The sequence below is a fragment of the Tachysurus fulvidraco genome, chromosome 7 (genome assembly GCF_022655615.1).
Source record: "Tachysurus fulvidraco isolate hzauxx_2018 chromosome 7, HZAU_PFXX_2.0, whole genome shotgun sequence".
In the NCBI taxonomy this organism is placed as follows: domain Eukaryota; kingdom Metazoa; phylum Chordata; class Actinopteri; order Siluriformes; family Bagridae; genus Tachysurus; species Tachysurus fulvidraco.
Genome location: NC_062524.1, coordinates 28629290 through 28654289, shown reverse-complemented (window position 1 = coordinate 28654289; position 25000 = coordinate 28629290). Strand labels below are relative to the sequence as shown.

The 25000-nt window shown below is 38.9% G+C and overlaps 1 protein-coding gene across 3 annotated transcripts; it reads right to left on the bottom strand.

Moving 5' to 3' along the window:
- Positions 1 to 4660: 4660 nt before the first annotated feature.
- On the bottom strand, positions 4661 to 9545 carry LOC113649977 (glycine-rich cell wall structural protein 1.8-like). Of its 3 annotated transcripts, XM_047815817.1 has the most exons (17): positions 9348 to 9545; positions 8273 to 9256; positions 7393 to 8124; positions 7167 to 7286; positions 6624 to 6827; positions 6374 to 6403; positions 6227 to 6247; positions 6110 to 6139; positions 6000 to 6026; positions 5870 to 5887; positions 5744 to 5776; positions 5621 to 5644; positions 5479 to 5514; positions 5353 to 5388; positions 5194 to 5211; positions 5031 to 5103; positions 4661 to 4828 (listed from the first exon to the last, which is right to left on the bottom strand). In XM_047815817.1, the coding sequence occupies exons 2-16, from the start codon at positions 9026 to 9028 to the stop codon at positions 5068 to 5070; spliced, it is 2121 nt and encodes a 706-aa protein (XP_047671773.1). In that variant the 5' UTR covers positions 9029 to 9256; positions 9348 to 9545; the 3' UTR covers positions 4661 to 4828; positions 5031 to 5067. The 3 variants fall into 3 exon arrangements, with proteins under 3 accessions (XP_047671773.1, XP_047671772.1, XP_047671774.1); XM_047815816.1 differs by having other exon boundaries at positions 8273 to 9545; XM_047815818.1 differs by lacking the exon at positions 4661 to 4828 and having other exon boundaries at positions 5030 to 5103; positions 8273 to 9545.
- Positions 9546 to 25000: the final 15455 nt, after the last annotated feature.

Here is a 25000-nt window from a genome sequence, read left to right as displayed (position 1 = left end):
GAAAATGTCATCACAACCCCAGAGATTTACTGAGCTGAACACAATGTATGCTTTCTGTTCTCACCTGATAATGAATCAGTGTTAAACTCACACAAGTGACGTAAAGCCCACAACGGATTTGAGTCCAGAACAGAAATTGTACAGAAATCAGCCTTTACAGTCGTTCATTAAAGCTAACTGCGTTACTGCTAGCAGTAGAAACCGAAATCTCTTCATTCTCTTTGTTCTGTTTGTTTGGTAAATTTGTATTTCTGCAAACTGCCATTTTAAATTGTATACACTGCAAATATAATCAACATCCCATCATTGTTTTGCAGAATAATTACAGATAATAATAAAAATGATTAATAACAAGTCTAAATAATTGTCTTTTTTATGACATGTAAGAAGCAGTGTTGTATAAAGTACTAGAAAGCAATACTCGAGTAAAAGTACAAGTATCGTACTAGAAAAAGACTTTGGTAGAAGTGAAAGTCACCTTTTAGAATATTACTCAAGTAAAAGTCATTTTCTGATATTTTATGTACTTAAGTATTTGAAGTAAAAGTAAAAAGTAAAATTTCAGTGATTTTCGGTAAACATAAGCTCAGGGGCGGTTCTAGGGGTTCATCTTTAGGGGTTTTAGCCCTCAGTGAGAATTTAAAACAAGAAGAGTTTTATATTATATATTATATGACAACATAGTAAGCCAAAAGTTATGGTGTTATTTTAATTGGCAAAAGTGGACACCAAAATTGTAATGATGCTAGTTTTGAATCAGATCAGTTCATGTATGTGTGTATTCTCTACAAACTGTGTGTCCGATGAATGACGTCATTAATAAACTAATATTCACAAGACAAAGACCAAATCAATAAATGTTATTTTTATTTAGTACTGAATGGATTGTTTGCATTAATATTATGTATGTTCTACAACTCTGGTAATAAGAATAGTGACATTTCACTGCTTTTGGTTGCCGTATTTGTGGCTTTCCGCTGATTAATGTTATAGATAAACGCCTCCAGCTCTGACTGCGCGTGCACGCGGCGCGTACCTGTGCTTCTCCGTACAGCTTGCGGAGCGTAATGTAATCTAGGAACAGTGATACACCAAACCTCCCTTATTGCAGTCACACACATTTCTTCTGATTTTATTTTGTAGTAATGAGTAACGAAGATGCTTAGTGGAAATATAACGGAGTAAAAGTATGCATTTTGTCTATGAAATGTAGTGGAGTAAAAGTGAAAGTTGACATAAATTTAAATACAGATAAAGTAAAGTACAGATACGTGACATTTCTACTTAAGTACAGTAACGAAGTATTTTTACTCCGTTACATTACAACACTGGTCAGAAGTGTGAAGGAAGAAAAGAAAGAATCTGAAGTGAAAGTAGGAAGTTTTTTATTCCAGAAATGAAGGAACATGGACAGGAAGATGGACAGGATCATGGACAGGAACATGGACAGGAACATGGACAGGAACTGGTGGACGACATGAACCTCCAGTCCTGGGATTTACATTCTGACCTTTTGAATGTTATTAAATCAAATAAAAGATACAAATTCAAACTTTTATCTTTTAATGAACATTTGATGCAATAATAAAACAAAGCGTAAAACAAAGTTATGTTCATTATTTTCCACCAAAATTATTTAGACACCAGAAATAACCGACATCTGATTGCTTTGAGGCATCTACAGTAAAGTGATTAATTTTCTGCAGCATCGTGGTCCAGTCTGGAGTCGTTCTTCTACACAAATCATCTTCGGTTCTTCTCTGATGGAGCCACAATGTTTGAGGCCACTGTTTTCTATGATGACATGTAAAGCTCCAGCAGCTCTATATCATGTAGCTTCACCTGCCTGTGGAGTTCTCAGTGTTCTTTGGATTAAAGTGTTTTATTCTTATTTCATTGAAAAAGAGGATACAGTTCTGAGGTGTTTTGGGCTGTAAAACATCTGCTACGGTGGCCATGAAGTGCAAAACAAAATACCAAATGAGAAAAACAATGACATTTCAGACAAACCTAAAAATGTAGGTGTAGTTTTATTGCGAATGGAAGTCTTACTGCTGATTGGACGATACATCTGCAGGGCTGTCAAGTCTCACACATTGAGAGTGACAGTCATGCATATTGGTCTTTTATCACGTTCTCCCGCCACACATCGTATTTCTCACGCAGAAAAACTTTTAGACTAAATCATATATCATATATTTAATGAGCCGCAGCGCCCAAAATATATCAGTCCGCACCGCTGTCTCTATGGAAACGGGCAGGAATAAAGGGCGTCTGAGTTCTTAGTCGAGCCTGACACTTATCAGCCAATCAAAGAAGGAGGCTACGCAATAGCCAATCAGAAAATAGCACTATCTGGGTAAGATTTAACGCAACAACCAATGAAAAAAAAAGATGGTTGGAGATGTCACGCTTGCCTGTCTTCAAAACTTGAGAGCCCTGCATCTGTCACTCAAGAGATACAGGAAGTGCAGCAGGCTTCAGCAGCAGAAAGTCGACTCGTGTGTTTATGAATGTGCAAAAATGTATTTATTGTGGATTAAAATATGTAAAATTTCTGCAGTTCATGTGGAAAAGATCTGAAGAATTTAAGCAGAAAAGTAAGCGCAGTAAATCCGGCAGAGCTTCCTGAAAGCACAGAGAAACTAGCAGCACTTATATTGTAGGAGCTTTTAGATAAATGTCTCTGAGCTCCTTCAGCACAGCGAAAGAACTACAAATAGATCGTATATGATAAATAAATAAAAAATGAATCACACAATAGAACGGCTAGACTTTTTTTTTAGAACCTTCTCATTTTATTAATGGGGGAAAATAATGTTTAGGAGACAAAACTGTATTAAGATTAAAAAAAAAAGATCAATTTATTTGACTAGAATTTCACTTCAAAGTCGCCGAGTACGTGATATAATTTATACAGAAAGCAGTGTTTTACATCTAAGTCCCAATATCTGGCAATATAACTGTGCCAGGAGGAACTATTTAATCCATGTTAAGTTAATCACTTGGGGCAAGGTGGCTTAGTGGTTAGCACGTTCGCCTCACAACTCTAGGGTTGGGGGTTCGATTCCCGCCTCCGCCTTGTGTGTGTGGAGTTTGCATGTTCTCCCCGTGCCTCGGGGGTTTCCTCCGGGTACTCCGGTTTCCTCCCCCGGTCCAAAGACATGCATGGTAGGTTGATTGGCATCTCTGGAAAATTGTCCGTAGTGTGTGTGTGTGTGAGTGAAGGAGTGTGTGTGTGTGCCCTGTGATGGGTTGGCACTCCGTCCAGGGTGTATCCTGCCTCGATGCCCGATGACGCCTGAGATAGGCACAGGCTCCCCGTGACCTGAGAAGTTCGGATAAGAGGTAGAAGATGAGTGAATGAATGAATATCTCATACATTCTTATTTAAAGTCTGAATATCTGTTGTTTATACTGAACACTGCTATCATCGTTGAGATGTTTTCCTCACGACAGTTTTGCGTTCTGTGGCGTTCTCAGATTCTCGATCAGCTCTTCTGTGGAAAAGCGTGTATTCTTTCTTCATTCTTGTTTCTCACATCGTGTCAGATTATTTTATACTCACCTACTCAATGCTCACAATAAAGATCCTCCAATTTTACTGTGAATTTTTTGTCATAGTTTATTAAATTAATAGACAAAGCAATTAAAGCATTTTAATCCATTGTTAAATATGTTCACAATAAAAACAGATTAAATATATTCCAGTAAAACGACTCCCAGCTTAGAGACATTAGAAACAGTCAGATCCACTGTATACTGATTCGTCGTGCTTTGTTCTGTCTGACAGGACCAGTGTTAAATGCATTGCATCATTTAAAACCTTTTTGTTTTCCACTTGTACGTTTGCAATAACAGCAGGATTAGTGTTAGTTGGTCTACAAATAAGCCACAGGATGCGTCTCGAATGGCTTTAGTGTATCGTAACCGTCCACATGCCACAGATCGTCTGGTCCAATGCAGTTATAATGTGTATCTACAGGGTGTCTCTGTTCTGTCCCTTATGGACTAAATGTCATCACATTTAACACACAACTTGTGTTTCTGCTGAAGTCCTAACCACATTGTCCGATAACCGAACAACTCTCCTGGTACATGCAGAGCTGCTTTAATAAAATTCCTTACATCCTTTAACCTGGGATAGCTTTGTCTTTGAAACATACCTGTATTACTCAGGCATGTTATTAGAGATCACAAACTATTCTTTATGCCATTAGACGATAACTAATGTTATTCCTTTTCTTGCTTGACAAAGGCAATTGTTATTTTCTTCGATTTAAGGTGAACGCAGAACTCCACACATGCACACAGTTACAGTATACACAATTTCCTACTTCCTGTATCTCTTGAGTGACAGATGTATCGTCCAATCAGCAGTAAGACTTCCGTTCAAAAAACGGTTTGTCTGAAATGCCGTTATGTTTTTTTTTATTTTTTACATTTTATTTTGCATTTCTCTGCCACTGTAATCTGCTGCTAAAGAACCTGTAATTCTGATTCAACTGCTGTATGCTGCTGTTACGCCCTGTGAGTGTTTATAAGGGTTAATAGAGCTGAACAGAATCAGTTCCTGTGTTACGTCACCGGTGCATAGTCGGAAATGATTAAGAGTCAAAACAGAAATAGAGGTCAGATAAATATGTGAATGCTGATGAGTTTAATGAATGTTAAAAAGGAATCATTACAGATGTTTCATTTATTAAGAACCCGTACACACACACACACACACACACACACACACACACACACACACACACACACACACACACACACACACACACACAATCCAAGAGCATAGATCAGTGAGTGCTGGGAGTCTGTTTTCCTGTAAACACACAAACAACAGATCATTAGAAACAAAAAAAAAAGATATTTACAGAATTAGATTGATAGAAATTGAACCAAACAAAGAAATTTAGTATTAACTTTAGATAGATAGATAGATAGATAGATAGATAGATAGATAGATAGATAGATAGATAGATAGATAGATAGATAGATAGATAGATAGATAGATAGATAGATACCCTTAATATGGTGTGTGTTGCAGATTTATCTTCCTTCTCACATGTCGGTGTCTTCGTTAGTCTGCGATTCAGCCTGAAGAAATGAATAAAAAAGATAAATAATGTTACAGACAGACATTTAGCTCCTGTATATAACTGTAGGTGAAGCTTCAGACACACCGACCTTCAGGAAAGATGGAAGCTGTGCATTAAATGTGGACATGATGAGGAAAAAGAGACACATTTAGAAAATTCACAACAGAATGATGATGATGATGATGATGATGATGATGATGATGATGATGATGTTTGGTTCGTATCTGTTAGTCGAACGTTTACTTACGAACTGCATGACTCCGTATTCAAATGAGAATCTTTGCTGTTGGAAAAGAATAAAATGTTAGGTTTTTTTTTTTTATTCAATTAAACAGAAATGCAGTAAAGATCATTTTTATTGGGATTTAATTACCGAAGCATTGGGATTGTAGGCGACCTTCAAATAGGGCTGAATATAGACGGAAAGTTGGTTTATTAATGTTATAAACATTAGAATGTGTTAATAGAGTAATAGTGAGAAATAATGAAGTGTGTGTGGGGGGAGGGGTGTGTACCTGAGCACCAAACATTCCTCCATACTGTAAAATAATGAGAAAATAATGAGACATTTGTGAAGCAGTTCAGACATTTGACTGAAATGTAAATATAAATTAAATTATAAAAACGAGTCTAAAGACCGTAGCGTAGGCTTGAGGAGCGTTCCTGTCCATCTGCGAGAGAAGAACACATCATTTTATCCCTGTTTAGTTTATATAATGACGTCAGTATCATTTTTTCCTTTGATATCGGAAGACGTTTGATACCTGCGACAATCCTGGGATCTGAGAATTAAAATAAAATCAAGATTAATTTAAATTACTGTAAGCATAAAAGTATAAATATATTACTTTTAATGCACATGGACTTATAAAGCAACAAAACCAAAGAACATACTGTTGGTAAGATGAATATGGTTTCCCCCTGTGGAAAAAGACACAAAAATGAACTGTCATGAAGAATTGTGTTGTTTGTGTAGAGTTTAAAGTTAACGTTACTGTAATTACCTCTTTCAGAGGCAGCGTGACATTGAGACCCTTATAGAGAACAAACAAGTTTTTGTGAATCTTTACAGTGTATCATAAAATATAAGTAATAATATTAGATATAAATCACATAATCACCTGCAGTGTGATATTCTCTGCCTAAATGTCAATCCATACAAGAGTCATTATTACAGACAGATTAGTATTATTATAGTATAATAATGCATTATAATATAATGTGTATAATATTATTGTAATCGTATAACTTATCAACAAATATCTCACCTTGAACAGTGGGATGAACTGCGTGTTCGGCTGAAACACAATTCACATGTGGGTGAAATTCATTATACTTCACTTTAGTTTTATTTTTTAATAAGATATGAAACTGGTGAACTATTTTGGGAAAACAAACATCATACCTGTGTTTCTACTGTTATATTAATTATAATAATAAAAACTATTTAATCATTTTTATGTTCCTTTCTTAATATATTTTAAAGTTCATCTGCTAAAAAGTTATGTACTGGCTTACATTGAATGGTCTTCCACCTCCATGTGGCCCTCCATGTGGCCCTCCATGTGGTCCTCCATGTGGCCCTCCATGTGGCCCTCCATGTGGTCCTCCATGTGGCCCTCCATGTGGTCCTCCATGTGGCCCTCCATGTGGCCCTCCATGTGGCCCTCCATGTGGTCCTCCATGTGCACCATAATCTAAAGGCCTCATAGATCCAAAACCCTGTCCAAATATTAGCATCAAACTTTAATGCAGTTTAACACTTTGGCTGTAAACGATTCTTATGTCTGAAAGGACAAAACACATATTTCATATTTGGGAGTCTGATTATATTTATTGTTTATGAACTTGGGAACATTTTATGAAGTCAATCAGTGGTTTGTATTAACTATTAACTTACATAATGACCTACTTTCCCAAATCATCTGGATCTGCTAAGCATTTATATCCGTATTTATATTTAAACCCAAAGTGGTCATTTACTACATTTTAAAAATCTCAGTCATGTAGGATGAAGTGATAAAAAAGTCATCTGTAAAAATTCAAATTTAACCCTCTTACATTCCTTTGCCATCCGGGGAAGTCTGGTTCTCCGTTGTCACTGGCAGGAAACCCCTGAGAGTTCTCATTACCAAACGGTCCTTTGGATTGGTCAGGATCTGATGCCCTCATCTGAGCAGGCTGTTAATGAGTGACATGTGAGTGTCAGTACACTCGGTTCATAAAGTGTATATTTGTGCCATTTTGGCAAATTCATGAATCTGTACAATGTTCTATGTAAACTTACCACAACTGGAGGCTGAGAACCTCTTCCACCAAATCGTCCAGAACCGTCATTCTTTGGTCTTTGTCGTTCTCCTATTAGCTCATCACTGTCATTCTTTCCTCTATGATGTCTACCAAATGCCCTAGAACTTTCATTGTTTGATCTATGATGTCCTCCCATTAGCTCAGAACTTTCATTCTTTGGCCTATGACCCTTTGGTCCAGGACCCTCTCTCATTTGCCAAGGTTGCATTCCCATTGGCCCAGATCCTCCTTGCATTGGCCCAGATCCTCCACCCATTGGTCTAGATCCTCCTTGCATTGGCCCAGATCCTCCACCCATTGGTCTAGATCCTCCTTGCATTGGCCCAGATCCTCCACCCATTGGTCTAGATCCTCCTTGCATTGGTCTAGATCCTCCTTGCATTGGCCCAGATCCTCCTTGCATTGGCCCAGATCCTCCTTGCATTGGCCCAGATCCTCCACCCATTGGACCAAATCCTCCTTGCATTGGCCCAGATCCTCCACCCATTGGACCAGATCCTCCTTGCATTGGCCCAGATCCTCCTTGCATTGGCCCAGATCCTCCACCCATTGGTCTAGATCCTCCTTGCATTGGCCCAGATCCTCCACCCATTGGACCAAATCCTCCATGCATTGGCCCAGATCCTCCACCCATTGGACCAGATCCTCCACCCATTGGTCTAGATCCTCCCTGCATTGGCCCAGGATCTGATGCCCTCATCTGAGCAGGCTGGTAAAGAGTGACATGTGAGTGTCAGTACACCCGATTCATAAAGTGTATGTGCCATTTTGGCAAATTCATGAAAATTTACATAACTCAGCTCAGAGGAAAAGCTCTAGAAATTAATGAATCTGTACAATGTTCTATGTAAACTTACCACAAGTGGAGGCTGAGAACCTCTTCCACCAAATCGTCCAGAACCGTCATTCTTTGGTCGTTCTCCTATTAGCTCATCACTGTCATTCTTTCCCCTATGATGCCTATCAAATGCCCTAGAACTTTCATTGTTTGATCTATGATGTCCTCCCATTAGCTCTGAACTTTCATTCTTTGGCCTATGACCCTTTGGTCCAGGACTCTCTCTCATTTGCCAAGGTTGCATTCCCATTGGCCCTAGACTTCCACCCATTGGACCAGATCCTCCTTGCATTGGCCCAGATCCTCCACCCATTGGACCAGATCCTCCTTGCATTGGCCCAGATCCTCCTTGCATTGGCCCAGATCCTCCACCCATTGGTCTAGATCCTCCTTGCATTGGCCCAGATCCTCCACCCATTGGACCAAATCCTCCTTGCATTGGCCCAGATCCTCCACCCATTGGTCTAGATCCTCCTTGCATTGGTCCAGATCCTCCTCCCATTGGTCTAGAGCCTCCTCCCATTGGCCCAAATCCTCCTTGCATTGGCCCAGATCCTCCTCCCATTGGTCTAAATCCTCCTCCCACTGGCCCAGACCCCCCACCCATTGGCCCAGATCCTCCTCCAATTGGCCCAGACCCCCCACCTATTGGCCCAGGTCCTCCTCCCATTGGCCCAGATCCTCCGCCCATTGGTCCTGGACCTCCTCCCATTGGTCCTGGACCTTGATGCCAGCCATTTCCTGGCTGTAGATTTAAAGAATTAAAGTAAAGCATGAAATAACTTTGTTTTTCATTTTTATTTCGCACAGCCAATTGTTTCTCTTATGCCCATCTAAAAAAAGCTGAATGAAACATAACCCTCATGCACCCATTATAGATATGAGCTAATATTCTAGAAGAACTCATTAATTCCAACATTAATTAATTATATATACTAAGTTTTACTTACACGGGCCACCGCCCCAACAAACAATAACACCACCAGAAACAGGACGTCCATTTCTGCAGTGAAAATCACAGGTTAAAGCCATGACATGATTAGAGAAAACTTAATTTTAAATATCATTGCTTATTGGAAATAGGTGTTACTTACCTCCACTTCCTCTCATCTCAGTCTCCAGCTTCAGTTTCTCTATTTATACTCAAGACCGATAGTTGAGCAACCCACACCGTTGCCCTAACAATGTAAACAAGACCAAACATGTGAAGAGGCTATAATTACAAGATACAACATATATACATTTTTACCTTAGAACATCATGGAGCTCCACCGTCTTCAGCATGTTCATGTTAATCAACTCTGATTTACAGAAGGATTATTTACACCCACTCTGAGGCACAATGATGAGAATTTAAGAAATGTTCACTAGGAAAACTGACAGAATGGACAATTTTTACTTTTTATTAAGAAATCAGAAATTAAATCTCTATATTTGGTCACAAAACAAATAAACATCAGAGGCAAAGCATCTCCGTTGGTGGAATCTTTGGCAAAAGCATTATACTGGTCAGAAATGGTTACTGGTTACACAGCCCCTAATGAGTCATATAGGGAAATAGAAAAAAATAGAATTATAAGCACTGTACTTGCAGTTATTGTATTTTAGTTGTGGATTACTGGAATATTTATTGGTTTGTTGACTCGTGTTTAATATTTTTGATTGTTTAACATTTAGTTTATTATCCTAATGTTGTGATCATGTTAAATAATTACAATAATATAATTATAACAGTTAAAAAAACAACTGAAATCAAATATAAAATTAGAAGAAGTAGGTGTAAATATATTAAAATCATCCAGATATCATAAATGTTCTCCCGGTGTTCTGAAATGCTTTTGTAATTGATCAGTAATCAGCGCAAACAAACCGCAGACTGAAATCTGTAAAGCTGGAGGTTTTTCTTTACGCTTCGTTGATCACTGGTATTATCTCTCTTTCGCCACTCTGCGTATGTGGAAATGTCTCCTAGCCAAACATGGAGAAGGATGTGTTGTCATCATCTTTCCTCATCATATTTAAATCGTGTCATGTGTTCAGCTGCAGCTACATTAGACCTGAGACACGGTATCTGATTTACACTGCAGTGCAGAGGTCCCGCGTTTCTACTCTCATTAGCCTTAACATTTATTTTCCAGAAATATGAAGACCGCAGTTTGGTTGTTGTGCCTTTTTGGCTTGGCTTTGGCTGTCCAGGTAAGATTTTATTTGAACTCTAAGTAGTGGATTTGTCTCATATTCGGTTATTTATGTCTCATCTTACTGTCTTTCAGCATGAAAATAGACACGATCGTGAGGATCGCTCGCTCTCCTCCAACTCTGATGAGGTTTATCCAATTTATTATAAATTTCATTATTTAAAGATCAAAAATAGAAATGTACAGTAGGTTTAGATGGTGTTGCTTTTTTTTTTTTCGCTTCAAGTGTTTTTTTTTTTCTTCTCAGGGTTGGCCTTTTATTCCTCTACTGAATCAGCTGAACCAGGACCAGATCAATCAGCTTCTGGAGAGCATCCTGCTAGCTCTCGGACCTAGTCTAGCTCCTGCTCCAACATCAGCTCCCCCCAGTGGGCGTTAAACCCTGGCTTTGTTCTTGCCACGGATATGTTCCCGAAAATGTTGGCATTTACTTTAGAGTCTCCTGGTTTCTATTAAAGGCATGTGATTCATTCCTGACCAGCTGATGTGTGTTTATGTTCTTGAGAATTGGATAAGAATGATGTTTAAATAAAGTTTCTGAAATCATTCTGATTTCGTGTGTTTTTGTTAAAAGTAGTTGTGAATGTAATGGCACTGGTTCTTAGACGAACACACTGTAATGTAAATGTTGTTCAATTCAATTCAAGTTTATCTGTATGGCACTTTTTACAGTGGACGTCGTCTCAAAGCAGCTTTACGGAGCATAAACATAGAACAAAAGGTTAATATAAAGAATAATATAAAGATTAATATAATACAAAACAATGTTGTGTGTATTGTGCAAATCTAAAGAAGGCAATTAAACAAAACAAACACATCAACAGACATTAAAGAGTATAAAGAGAAAAATCGCAATATTCTTTAATTAAAATTTAAAGGAAACATTTAATAGAGAAAATATTTCTAATATAAAACAGTTAGATCAGTAAGTTGTGTCCATGTATTAAAATAATAAATAAATAAATAAATAAATAAATAAATAAATAAATAAATAAATAAATAAATTAACCAGTCACAGGTCCAGTTTTCCAGCTCAGCCAGTGAAGGAGTGATGTTTATGAGTTGGAATTATTCTTCTGTTCAGCAGATAAACTGAAGATATACAGGACACTTTCTCCTTATTCTCCTCCCATTCAACTGCCCCACAGAGTCTATACTGTTACCCCAACTGCCCTGTTCATAATGTCTGTAAATACCTGTTATCATACTTCTAGTTTAACATTTCTATGTTCTATATTTCCATGTTTAAGTACATATACAGGTATGTGTAATAAAAGCATCTACTTCTGATGAAAAGGCTGACTCTGACTCTGACTCTGAATTGATTCAAACAGTGAGTCAAATGCATCACAATGTCAGGTGTGTGATAATATAGCTCTGATTTAGTTCTCTGCCACACAGGCGGTGAATGGAAATCTGAGGACTTACAAAGTCCATTAGGATCAATATAAATAAGAATAATAATTAAATACTGATAAAATCTGCAGAGATTAAACTAGCAGGTGAACTGATGATTATTAATCTACATGAACTATATTCTATATTATTATTAGTGTAAGTAAGCAACTAATATTACATACTGATCCTGGTCCTGGTCCTGATCCTGGTCCTGGTCCTGGTCCTGATCCTGGTCCTGGTCCTGATCCTGGGTTTCAAAACACATTTCACAAGAAGATGAAGTAGTTCATCATCAGCATACACACACACACACACACATACACCACACACACACACACACACACACACACATACACCACACACACACACACACACACACACACACACACACACACACACACACACACACACACATCCATACACTAATTGTATTAGTGTTTTATCCTTTTTTTTTATCTTACTGACCTCTTAATGTTAAATGTTCTCGGCTGAAAGTTTGTCAGAATATCTGTGATGTCTTTTCTTTTCTTCCTTCTTTCAGAAAACAAATGAGTCGACCGAGTTCAGCAAAAATATTTGAAGCTTACAAACTAAATGAAACAAACTAGCTGTAATACAAACTTGGCTCTGAAATAAGATTTGAGGATTTTCAGTCTTGGACATTACAGTGATGACCTTTACAGTTCTGCTCTATGGGATATAAGAGAACCCAGTGCTCATGACATCGCCAGGCTGTGTGGGATGGAGTCAAGCAGGCCATGTGGTCATTAAGGAAATTGGGTACAAAGTGTCTGTGCCAGTTCCCTCTAGCTGACACGTCTAAACTCAGCATCAAGGACCACCTCAGTAGGTCCATCATCTTCCTGTCAGATGTGATATGAATCATTTCACAATGACTTGTGTTGCTCAGGTGGATCTGAGACAGCTTCAGATACCAAATCACTGTAGATTATAGTAGATGTTCACACACACACAGGTTTACACAGTGTGTGGATTGTTTCACAATGACTTGTTTTGCCCAGAACCCAAATTCACCTAAACACCCATCACAGTTGCAGTAAAGCTGTCAGTATGAATCACTGCATGTTCTTGGGTTTCAAAATCCGGTGAAAAGCAGAAAATTATGATTACGTACTAAAGCAGGACTCCAGCAGAAGAGTCACGGTGTCACTGATTGGTCAGTTGGGGGCTGAAATTGTCTTTAAAAAGAAGCTCCACAGGCGTTACAGCATCCACAGCTAAAAGACAGATATTCAGTGTTTACTGCCTGCCTCTAAAGGTATGATGCTCTCTGCTCTATAGGAACCTGTTATTTATTTATTTATTTATTTATTTAAATAACCATACTGCTGTTTTTTTCATCCTCAGAGATCCGAGAAGAACCATGAAGGTTGTGCTCGTTGCAGCGTGTCTTATTGGACTTATCGGTGCCATTCATGTAAGTTCTGCTTAGTTCTCTTGTCTTTGGTCAGTTCATGTTATAAATTTGTACTAAAACGAATATTTCTGCAGGTCGATGATGAGCACGAGCGAGAGAAGCGTTCATCCAGTAATGAGGTCTGTAACACAGCTGATCGCCTGTCATGAGCTTGCACACATACAGCATCTACTTAGTTGTATATCGTCTCAGATTATTATTTATTTAATGTCACCCTAATGGCTCTAACCCTCTCTGCAGAACAACCAAGGACAATTCATGCCATCGTTCTATCCCTACTACTACAACAATAACAACAACAACAACAACAACCTTCTCCAAGCCATGCTGCCACTCTTACTGCTACAGCTGCTCACTCCTGCCCCTGCCCCTGCTCCTGCTCCTGCCCCTGCTGCCGGAGGCACAGGCAAATAAGTCAAGCAATATCAGCTAGTGATGATAGTTTGATACACATGACATGTACTCAGCCATTCTTTGTCATTTCTTCTAATAAAATTTGACTTAATAACATACTCATGTCTTAGCGTGTTGTATTTGGATCCTCGAATGATTTCATGAAGTCAACATGCTTAAGATTTCATCATGAAAAATCAATCAATAGCCTCTAAATCAATATGGTGTTTAAACATCCTTAGTGTTAAAAAAGTGCTGCAAATGAATAAAATCCCCGTCTATGACGAGCAGAGAGATTAGCATCTGATTAGCATCCTCAGGTCTCATTAGCATCACAGGAGAGTGATGAGGTCTTATTGATCTGGTCTACAGCAGACTTTCAAGTGCTGATCTGTTCTTTATATCTTTGTTCACATTATAAAGAACTATAAATATATAAAGTGTACAACTGAAAATATTCACAAAGTTATCAGGAAGTGTCAAAGGAAAGGCTCATAATGGCCTGGGATACGTGAAAAGTACCTTACTGGTGTAACGGTAAACGTTTAGCGGGAAGTCTAATGGTTAGAGAGTTTGACTCCTAACCCTAAGGTTGTGGGTTCGAGTCACGGGCCGGCCATGACTGAGGTGCCCTTGAGCAAGGCACCGAACCCGTACTTAGGGTCACCGCATTTAGCCGTATGTCACATCACTCACTCACTTAAGGAAACGGCTCAGGATCTCACCTTCTGCCGTGGATCACAATGCAGCAGAAGTTTGTTCAGCTTCTATGCAGCATGAACATTCTGTCTCTAGCTATATGTTTTAAAAATCTGCCACATTTTAATTTTCTCAGAGAATGTTAAGACAGTAAGTGACCTAAACAAGTCTTGACATAATTTATATCACAAAAAAACAATATATTTGCTTATGGTGAAGAATCAGATCCATTTACAGATGATCTGCTGTCTATCAGGTGATTTGCCCTGAACGCACCGAGAGCCTGAATCACCCTGCTGTCCTGTAATGTGGTTGTATTGCTCAATAAGGTGTAATGTAGAAGAATATGATGACACACTCAGATGATTGGTCGCTTATGGGCAGAAGATGCTTTTAGGAAGGTGTTTTTTTTATTACAGCACCACTTTATCCAGTGTTTTATTGCCCCAGTGACTCACCCTCCTGCTCCTGCTAATAGAACTGCAGTACAAAGGATTAACACATGAACAAATTTCATCATGGTTATTAATTTTGTTAATTTAATTTAAAAAATAAAAACACATTGACTGCAGTGGCACAGTGAAACACAACCGATCGATTTGACCAACAACAGACTGGAAAAACAGAACCACAAGGGAGTTTGTCAGTATTTATTTGTTTGTTTGTTTGTTTGTTTGTTTGTTTGTTTGTTTATTTAAATTAGCTTCACTGGTGAGAATACAATCCTCAATTCTAAACATTATTGTGATCTTAACTAATTATTTTTTTTGTTTGTTCTAATAAAAATTATTTCTCTGCCTTAAATATGATTAGACAAAATTTATAAAATTGCTGGTTTGCGAAACAAAGTCTGGAATTTTGAAGTTAAATTTAAATGAGTCTGTGTCGCGAGCTGCTGATGGTTTGGATGGTAAAGAGTTATTGACCTTAAATTTATCTCTCAGTGAAAAATACAATAAAATATATAATTCTACAACTTCTCAATGAGGTTCATTAACAGTATGCTTTGGTTGCTAAGCAACATAACACACACAGATTAGGGCAATCTACGGACAGCACGATGACGATATGGATATGTCGAAATGATATGGAGGGGGGTCACGGTGGCTTAGTGGTTAGCACGTTCGCCTCACACCTCCAGGGTCGGGGTTCGATTCCCGCCTCCACCTTGTGTGTGTGGAGTTTGCATGTTCTCCCCGTGCCTCGGGGGTTTCCTCCGGGTACTCCGGTTTCCTCCCCCGGTCCAAAGACATGCATGGTAGGTTGATTGGCATCTCTGGAAAATTGTCTGTAGTGTGTGTGTGTGTGTGTGTGTGTGAGTGAATGAGAGTGTGTGTGCCCAGTGATGGGTTGGCACTCCGTCCAGGGTGTATCCTGCCTCGATGCCCGATGACGCCTGAGATAGGCACAGGCTCCCCGTGACCCGAGTAGTTCGGATAAGCGGTAGAAGATGAATGAATAAATGATATGGACATCGACACAGACCATTTATTTTTGAACGATTTGATCAACCAGAATTCTGTGTTTTAAAAAATCCCACACATTTCATTACAGGTTATATGTTATATGAATTGACCGGTTTGAGTCTGACGACAAGTGCTAGGCGTTTCTGCTCATGATCTCATCACACCTCTAATATAATAATATGAGATTAAAAAGTATTTTCAATAGATTCACAATTTCACAATAATATGTTCTGACACACAATCATATCAATCTGATTCATGCTTCATTTCCTAACCACTTGGACTAATAACTTTTATAATACACAAATATGCTGCATGCTGTGGCATCAGATCAGAACTGGTTTCTGATTGGTCGATACTGAGCTGATAAATTGTATAAAAGAGGCAGCGGGATAGCAGAAGAAAACATCTACGATTGTGAATAAACAGATCGATCTGCGTCTAAAGGTGAGTGTTAACCGTTAACTTCCTCTTCAACATTTAAACTGTGGTCATTTTTACAGGAATCACTTTAATTTCACAGCCAGAAATCAGGATCATCATGAAGGTCGTGCTGGTGTTCATCGCTGTGAGCTTTATCGCTCTCTCCTGTGCCGTTCCTGTGAGTAAACGAATGCAGAGTTCACAAATTATTCACCAACTCTTTTCCTTCCTTCCTGTTCAGATCCAGCTGAGATTGATGTTCTAGATCTTTGTGAACGTATTGATGTTCTTCTCACAGGTCGAGGAGGAGCATGAACGAGAGAAGCGCTCGTCCAGCGGCGAGGTTAGTAACAGCTCCATAACCTCGTGCTACCATCACCATGCTTCTGCCTGGTCTGTGATGGGTTTCTCATCAAACTTATAACTTTAAGAAAGATTTTATTTTGGTCTCATCATTAAGAGAAGACATTTTTCCTTGTGGTTGGTGGCGCTTTAAGCAGGAACACAGGGTTTTTATTTACATAAGAAAGAGCTTCTCATAATCCAGACATGTGAAGGAGACAGAAGGTGTCAGAGGTTCCTGCTGCTCCTTTAATGTTGCTGTATGTATGTCACATTTGGATGGACATCAAATAGGAAAAATATGTGACACGATTTATCTTTGTTTCCATTTCTGACATCACAAAAACCTGCCTGATAGACAGACTTTTCTCTCTCTCTCTCTCTCTCTCTCTCTCTCTCTCTCTCTCTCTCTCTCTCTCTCTCTCTGTGTGTGTGTGTGTTCTGTATGTTTTACTGTCTCTCGTTCTCTCTGTGTATATTTGCAGTCCTTTGGAAGATACTACAGGTACCCAACCTCCAACAGCAACCCAAACCAAGACATGATGAACCTGCTCATGACATTGCTGATAGCACGTGTTTTGACCCCTGCCCCTGCCCCTGCTCCTGCTCCTGCCCCTGCACCAACTGCAGCAGGCAAATAGGAGCATAGCTTGTAATTGTCATGTTCTGTAAGATTGATGATCTTTAAATAAAGACATGTTTGTAATCAGCATATTTCTGTCTGCCGGTGTTTTATATCTTGCGATCTTTACCCCACAGCACTGTTCAATTAAAACAAAAACACTAGAATTATTTTTTTTCTTTTTAACGTAAAAGTGTCATGTCTCGTACACACTTTACACTCTGTCAGTGTGGGACATAAAAAACAGTGTGTGCTGCATCACGTATTATTCTATTTGCTACTGAGTGACGAGCGTTCAAGACATTCTGGTTTAATTAATAAGTGAAATAATGAACCAATTTAACTACAAACAAATTGTTGTGCTATAAGAGAAGGTTGTGTTGCAATTCCTCGACAAAGTTACACTAAATTCAGCGAACTCCTACATCTGATACACAATGACAGTGAGAGAGCTCCAGAGGAATACATGTCCTGCTTTTACATGATTTAAACTGTTCTTAATTCACATACACTGAAGCGAGATCCTGCTGGATTCCACCTGCTGTAGCTAATCCTGAGTAATCACCTGGAGTATGATAGCAATCAGCTGAGACTTTTGGTCTCCACCGAGCTACACTAATTATTCACTAAGCTAATACAGAAATCTAACTGGTCATCATATACTCTTGATCCTGCACCTACTTTCCTGCTAAAAGACTGTACATCGGCGATTTCTGCCCCCATCTCCCACCTTATTAATATGTCATTTATCTCCTCTACTGTACCTGTGTCACTTAAGACTGCTGTTGTTACTCCCATACTCAAAAAGACTAATCTGGACCCAGCAGACTTATCCAACTACCGCCTGTCATTTGTATCGAAGATTATGGAAAAGGCTTTGGCCTCTCAGCTGCAGTCATTCCTAGCTGGTAACAACCACTACGATATTTTTCAATCTGGCTTCCGCCAACAGCATAGCACGGAGACCGCGCTAGTAAAGGTTGTTAATGATCTTTTACTCACTGGAGACTCAGGTAGTCTCTCTATACTTCTGTTATTCATAAAATATTACTTTCCAGCTTAGCGGAATTTGGCATATCAGGCTCTGCACTATCCTGGTTTTCCTCTTATCTCACGGGCAGGCAATATCACATCTCCATACACAATTCCAAATCTCCTACTGTCTGACTTAAACAGGGTGTCCCACAGGGCTCTGTTTTTGGCCCAATACTATTCATTCTGTACATTCAGCCGCTTGGCAACATCATTCGTCGACATGGTTTTAGTTATCATTGTTATGCTGATGATATTCAGTTATATACTGCCTGTCAACCAGATTCTGTTCAATTCTCTCTTCTCTGGTTTATCAGCTCACTCAATCTCACCTTTACATTACATACAAAACTCGGCTGCCAGAATGTTAACCTCCAATAAAAAAATCTGCCCACATCACCTCTGTATTACTTGATGTTCACTGGCTGCCAGTCTCATCTTGCATAAAATATAAAATCATACTGCTCACTTATAAGGCACTAAATTAATTAATTTATTTATTTATTATTATTATTATTATTATTATTATTATTATTATTATTATTATTATTATTATTATTATTACACCTTAACGAGCCCCTGGGATCATATCGTTAGTGTGTACACACCAGAGCAACCACCTGGGACCCATAGCAGCTACGTAACAACCACATAGCAATCCCATGGAATACCTTAACAACCACCAAGAGAACAACTTAAATCTGAAGGTTTTCTGAAGGATGGCTGAAAGTAAGTGCACCCCTCCTAATGATTGAGTTCATGTGTTTTAGCCACAGCCGTAGCTAACAGGTGAATAAAGCCGACTGGCAGGATGTAGAACGAGTCGTACTGAAGACCTCAGTGACCTTAAATACAACACTGTCATGAGATATAGATGTCATTTGGTGACATTTCGTTTTTGTGAGATCTCCATCGTTCATCTGTGCTGTTATTGAGAAACACAAGCATCTGAAAGCAACAACAAACAGACCAGGTGAGGTCACAGTGGGAATACTGATAGAAATCATACAGAGCTTCAAACTGCCTCAGGAATCAACATCAGCACAAGAACTGTGTATCAGCAGCTCAGGAAACGTGTCCACTGTCGAACATCTAAGGTCACTATAGACAATGACACGTGAGCTGGAGTGATATATATATATACAATATGAAAAAGTGACGTGACATACGGCTAAGTACGGTTTATTTATTTAAATTAGCTTCACTGGTGAGAATACAATCCTCAATTCTAAACATTATTGTGATCTTAACTAATTATTTTTTTTGTTGTTCTAATAAAAATTATGTCTCTGACTCAAATGTAATTTCACAAAATTTATAAAATTGCTGGTTTGCAAAACAAAGTCTGTAATTTTGAAGTTAAATTTAAATGAGTCTGTGTCGATCGCGAGCTGCTGATGGTTTGGGTGGTAAAGAGTTATTGACCTTAACTTTACCTCTCAGTGTAAAATACAATAAAATATACAATTCTACAACTTCTCAATGAGGTTCGTTAACAGTATGCTTTGGTTGCTAAGCAACATACACACAGATTAGGGCAATCTACGGACAGCACGATGACGTAAACGTGTTTTTTTTTTTATATTTAAATAAATGATATGCAGGGGGGGCACGTTGGCTTAGTGGTTAGCACGTTCGCCTCACACCTCCAGGGTCGGGGGTTCGATTCCTGCCTCCGCCTTGTGTGTGTGGAGTTTGCATGTTCTCCCCGTGCCTCGGGGGTTTCCTCCGGGTACTCCGGTTTCCTCCCCCGGTCCAAAGACATGCATGGTAGGTTGATTGGCATCTCTGGAAAATTGTCCGTAGTGTGTGAGTGTGTGAGTGAATGAGAGAGTGTGTGTGTGCCCTGTGATGGGTTGGCACTCCGTCCAGGGTGTATCCTGCCTCGATGCCCGATGACGCCTGAGATAGGCACAGGCTCCCCGTGACCCGAGAAGTTCGGATAAGCGGTAGAAGATGAATGAATAAATGATATGGACATCGACACAGACCATTTATTTTTGAACGATTTGATCAACCAGAATTCTGTGTTTTAAAAAATCCCACACATTTCATTACAGGTTATATGTTATATGAATTGACCGGTTTGAGTCTGACGACAAGTGCTAGGCGTTTCTGCTCATGATCTCATCACACCTCTAATATAATAATATGAGATTAAAAAGTATTTTCAATAGATTCACAATTTCACAATAATATGTTCTGACACACAATCATATCAATCTGATTCATGCTTCATTTCCTAACCACTTGGACTAATAACTTTTATAATACACAAATATGCTGCATGCTGTGGCATCAGATCAGCGCTGGTTTCTTCATTGTCATCATTAAGAGAAGACATTTTTCTTTGTGGTTCGTGGCGCTTTAAGCAGGAACACAGGGTTTTTATTTACATAAGAAAGAGCTTCTCATAATCCAGACATGTGAAGGAGACAGAAGGTGTCAGATGTTCCTGCTGCTCCTTTAATGTTGCTGTATGTATGTCACATTTGGATGGACATCAAATAGGAAAAATATGTGACACGATTTATCTTTGTTTCATTTTCTGACATCACAAAAACCTGCCTGATTAACAGACTTCTCTCTCTCTCTCTCTCTCTCTCTCTCTCTCTCTCTCTCTCTCTCTCTCTCTCTCTCTCTCTCTCTCTGTTCTGTAAGGTTTACTGTCTCGTTCTCTCTGTGTATATTTGCAGTCCTTTGGAAGATACTACAGGTACCCAACCTCCAACAGCAACCCAAACCAAGACATGATGAACATGCTGATGACCCTGCACACGTTTTGAGCTCCAGAGGAATACATGTCCTGCTTTTACATGATTTAAACTGTTCTTAATTCACATACACTGAAGCGAGATCCTGCTGGATTACTCCACCTGCTGTAGCTAATCCTGAGTAATCACCTGGAGTATGATAGCAATCAGCTGAGACTTTTGGTCTCCACCTAGCTACACCTTAACGAGCCCCTGGGATCATATCGTTAGTGTGTACACACCAGAGCAACCACCTGGGGCCCATAGCAGCTACGTAACAACCCCATAGCAATCCCATGGAATACCTTAACAACCACCAAGAGAACAAGTTAAATCTGAAGCTTTATATCAGTTAAATTCTGGAGCATCAACCAAAAACTCAGCTACTGTGATGATTTTACATCGGCTTTAAACAAGGTCACGTTCATCAGATTTTAGAACCAACACTATCTGATTTTTCTTTCTAAAACAGCACATGAACTATATGGCTGAAAGTAAGTGCACCCCTCCCAATGATTGAGTTCAGGTGTTTTAGCCACAGCCGTAGCTAACAGGTGAATAAAGCCGACTGGCAGGATGTAGAACGAGTCGTACTGAAGACCTCAGTGACCTTAAATACAACACCTAAGGTCACTATAGACAATGACACATTTGAGCTGGAGTGATATATATATATATATATATATATATACAATATAAAAAAGTGACGTGACACATGACTAAGTACGGTGACCCAAACTCAGAATTCGTTCTCTGCATTTAACCCATCCAAAGTACACACACACACACACACACCGTGAACACACACACACACACACACCGTGAACACACACACACACACACCGTGAACACACACCCGGAGCAGTGGGCAGCCATTTAAGCTGCGACACCCGGGGAGCAGTTTGGAGGTTCGGTGCCTTGCTCAAGGGCACCTCAGTCATGGTATTGCCGGCCCGAGATTCGAACCCACAACCTTAGGGTTAGGAGTCATACTCTCTAATCATTAGGCCATGACTTCCCCTAATAAGAAATACAGTACAGTGTCCTGAGGCTGTGGTTTAATGCTATCAGTCCTGTTGCCTCTGTACACAAGATCCATAAACACTTGGTTTGATGAGTTCATTGTGGAGGAGTGTCCTGCACAGGGACCTGATCTCCAACCCACTGAAGACCTTTAGGATGAACCGCACCCCAGAACTTCTCACCCAACATCAGTGCCTGACCTCATGAATGCTGCTGTGGCTGAATGACTACAAATCCCCACAGTTACACTCAAAGTTCCTGTAGAAAGTCAGAAACTTAGTGCACCAGGGTTTTTTCTTCGAAACAGACTCCAGTGCGCTATTGTGTGTTGCTCTGAATAAGGACATCTGCTAAATGTTGTAAATGTAAATGTAGAAAACCTTTCCATTAGAGTATAAAATGTTAAAGCTGTTAAAGCTGTTAAAGACGACTATACATTACAGCCCACGAGTTTGGAACGAGACGTCCATAGTACCGTGTTATATTCTATATTCTACCGTAAAGCTCACAATGTTTTTTAGCTGTCATCATTTCATCACACCTGTAAACACCTGTCATAATGTCCTGTGAGATTAGAGACCATTCTTAAAAGATTCACAGTTTCACAACGATATGCAACATCGAGCTGTTACACACTCACAGAAACTCAGTGAATCCGAATCACACCTCATTTCTTAACTGCTCGGAAAACCCAATACGGCTAAAACAGCTGTGGCATCATACAGTATCAGCGCTGGTTCCTGATTGGTCGATCCTGAGCTGATAAACTGTATAAAAGAGGCAGCAGGATAGCAGAAGAAAACATCTACGATTGTGAATAAACAGATCTACAGTATCTGCTTCTTAAGGTAAGAGTGTTAACCTTCTAACTTCCTCTTCAACATTTAAACTGTGGTCATTTTTACAGGAATCACTTTAATTTCACAGCCAGAAATCAGGATCATCATGAAGGTCGTGTTGGTGTTCATCGCTGTGAGCTTTATCGCTCTCTCCTGTGCCGTTCCTGTGAGTAAACGAATGCAGAGTTCACAAATTATTCATTCCTTTTCCTTTTCCTTCCTTCCTGTTCAGATCCAGCTGAGATTGATGTTCTAGATCTTTATGAACGTATTGATGTTCTTCTCACAGGTCGAGGAGGAGCATGAACGAGAGAAGCGCTCGTCCAGCGGCGAGGTTAGTAACAGCTCCATAACCTCGTACTTCTGCCTGGTCTGTGGGTGATAAACTGCAGTGTTTTTGGTTTCTTTATTTTTTATTGCATGTGTTTTATACAGTATCTTTAACAGGGGTGTGTAGACTTTTTCTTTCCACTGTATATGTGTTGTGTATGGCTTACTGATTTATCTCTATCTGAATATTAGCGGTCCTTTGGAGGATTCTTCCCGTCCTACATTCCCAACTCCAACCCCAACTCCAACTCCAACTGGATGAACGTGATCCTGCCCCTGCTGCTAGCTCGCTTTTTGACCCCTGCTGCTGCTCCTGCCCCTGCCCCTGCCCCTGCCGGAACAGGCAAATAAGAGCACCGGTTGTAACGACCATGTTCTGTATAATTGATGATCTTGAAATAAAGATGTTTTAGAAGCATATTTCTGTCTACCTGGTGTATAATTACTGATGTTTACCACACGGCACTGTTTAGGGCTCAAATCTGTTCAGTCAGAACAAAAAATCCAAAGAATTCTTTTTTCTTTTTAAAAGAAAAGTCTGATGTCATTTACACACGATATCTACACTTTATGTCTATAATGTTCAAGTGCTCAAATGAGTGTGAAGACATTTTAACATGATCATTAAAACCCACACTATAATTCACTGTCTCATTAAACATCCTACTGTAAGTTACATGAATTAAAGAAAAATAAATACAATTTTAAATTAAATATAACAATCTAATTATTGACATGAATATAAATAATAAAGTTTTAATCACAGGTGATGTTTTATTTCTAACAACAATTACTCGTGTTTCACATAAATCACTCGGAAAAAACTCCACAAACATTTATTCAATTCTTAAAACATTTAAAACTTACAAAACCTTTACAATCTAGACTGAAAGTAAATGTTAATTAAATATAATAAAGTTTATGTAAATCATTAACATGTCTGTAATGTCCATTCTGTCATTAGCGAGTTTGATAGATTTAAATATATATATATATAATAAGCAAAATATGGCGAAGGAACAAAACACATAAAAATAACATTGTGTTTGCTGAGAAGAGTTCAAATCTATTTTTTACCTTTTTTTTAATTGTCTATATATAAGTGAGATGCTTTTAAACATTTTAACTCTTAAGGAAAGAAAAGATATCTGACGTGATTTAATGTTCCAGTGTCGCAATCTGGAAAGAAAATCTGTTATCATACTGTTTCATACTGTCTCATAGTGTCTCATAGGGTCTCATAATATCTCATACTGTCTCATACTGTCTTGTAATATATCATACTATCTCATAGTGTCTCATACTGTCTCATAGTGTCTCATACAGTCTTATAGTGTCTTACAGTGTCTCATACTGTCTCATAATATCTCATAATGTCTCATACTGTCTCATAATATCTCATAATGTCTCATACTGTCTCATAGTGTCTCATACTGTCTTATACTGTCTCAAACTGTCTCATAATATCTCATACTGTCTCATATTGTCTCATACTGTCTCATAATATCTCATAATGTCTCATACTGTCTCATAGTGTCTTATACTGTCTCATACTGTCTCATAATATCTCATACTGTCTCATAATGTCTCATAATGTCTCATAATATCTCATAATGTCTCATACTGTCTCATACTGTCTCATAATATCTCATACTGTCTCATAATGTCTCATAATGTCTCATACTGTTTCATACAGTAGTACACATACTGTCTGTGCTTTGTTTAAGTATTCAAGGTGATTCTAGAGAGTTTAAAATGTTAAACTTAAAGTGCTTCATTAATTCAATTCAG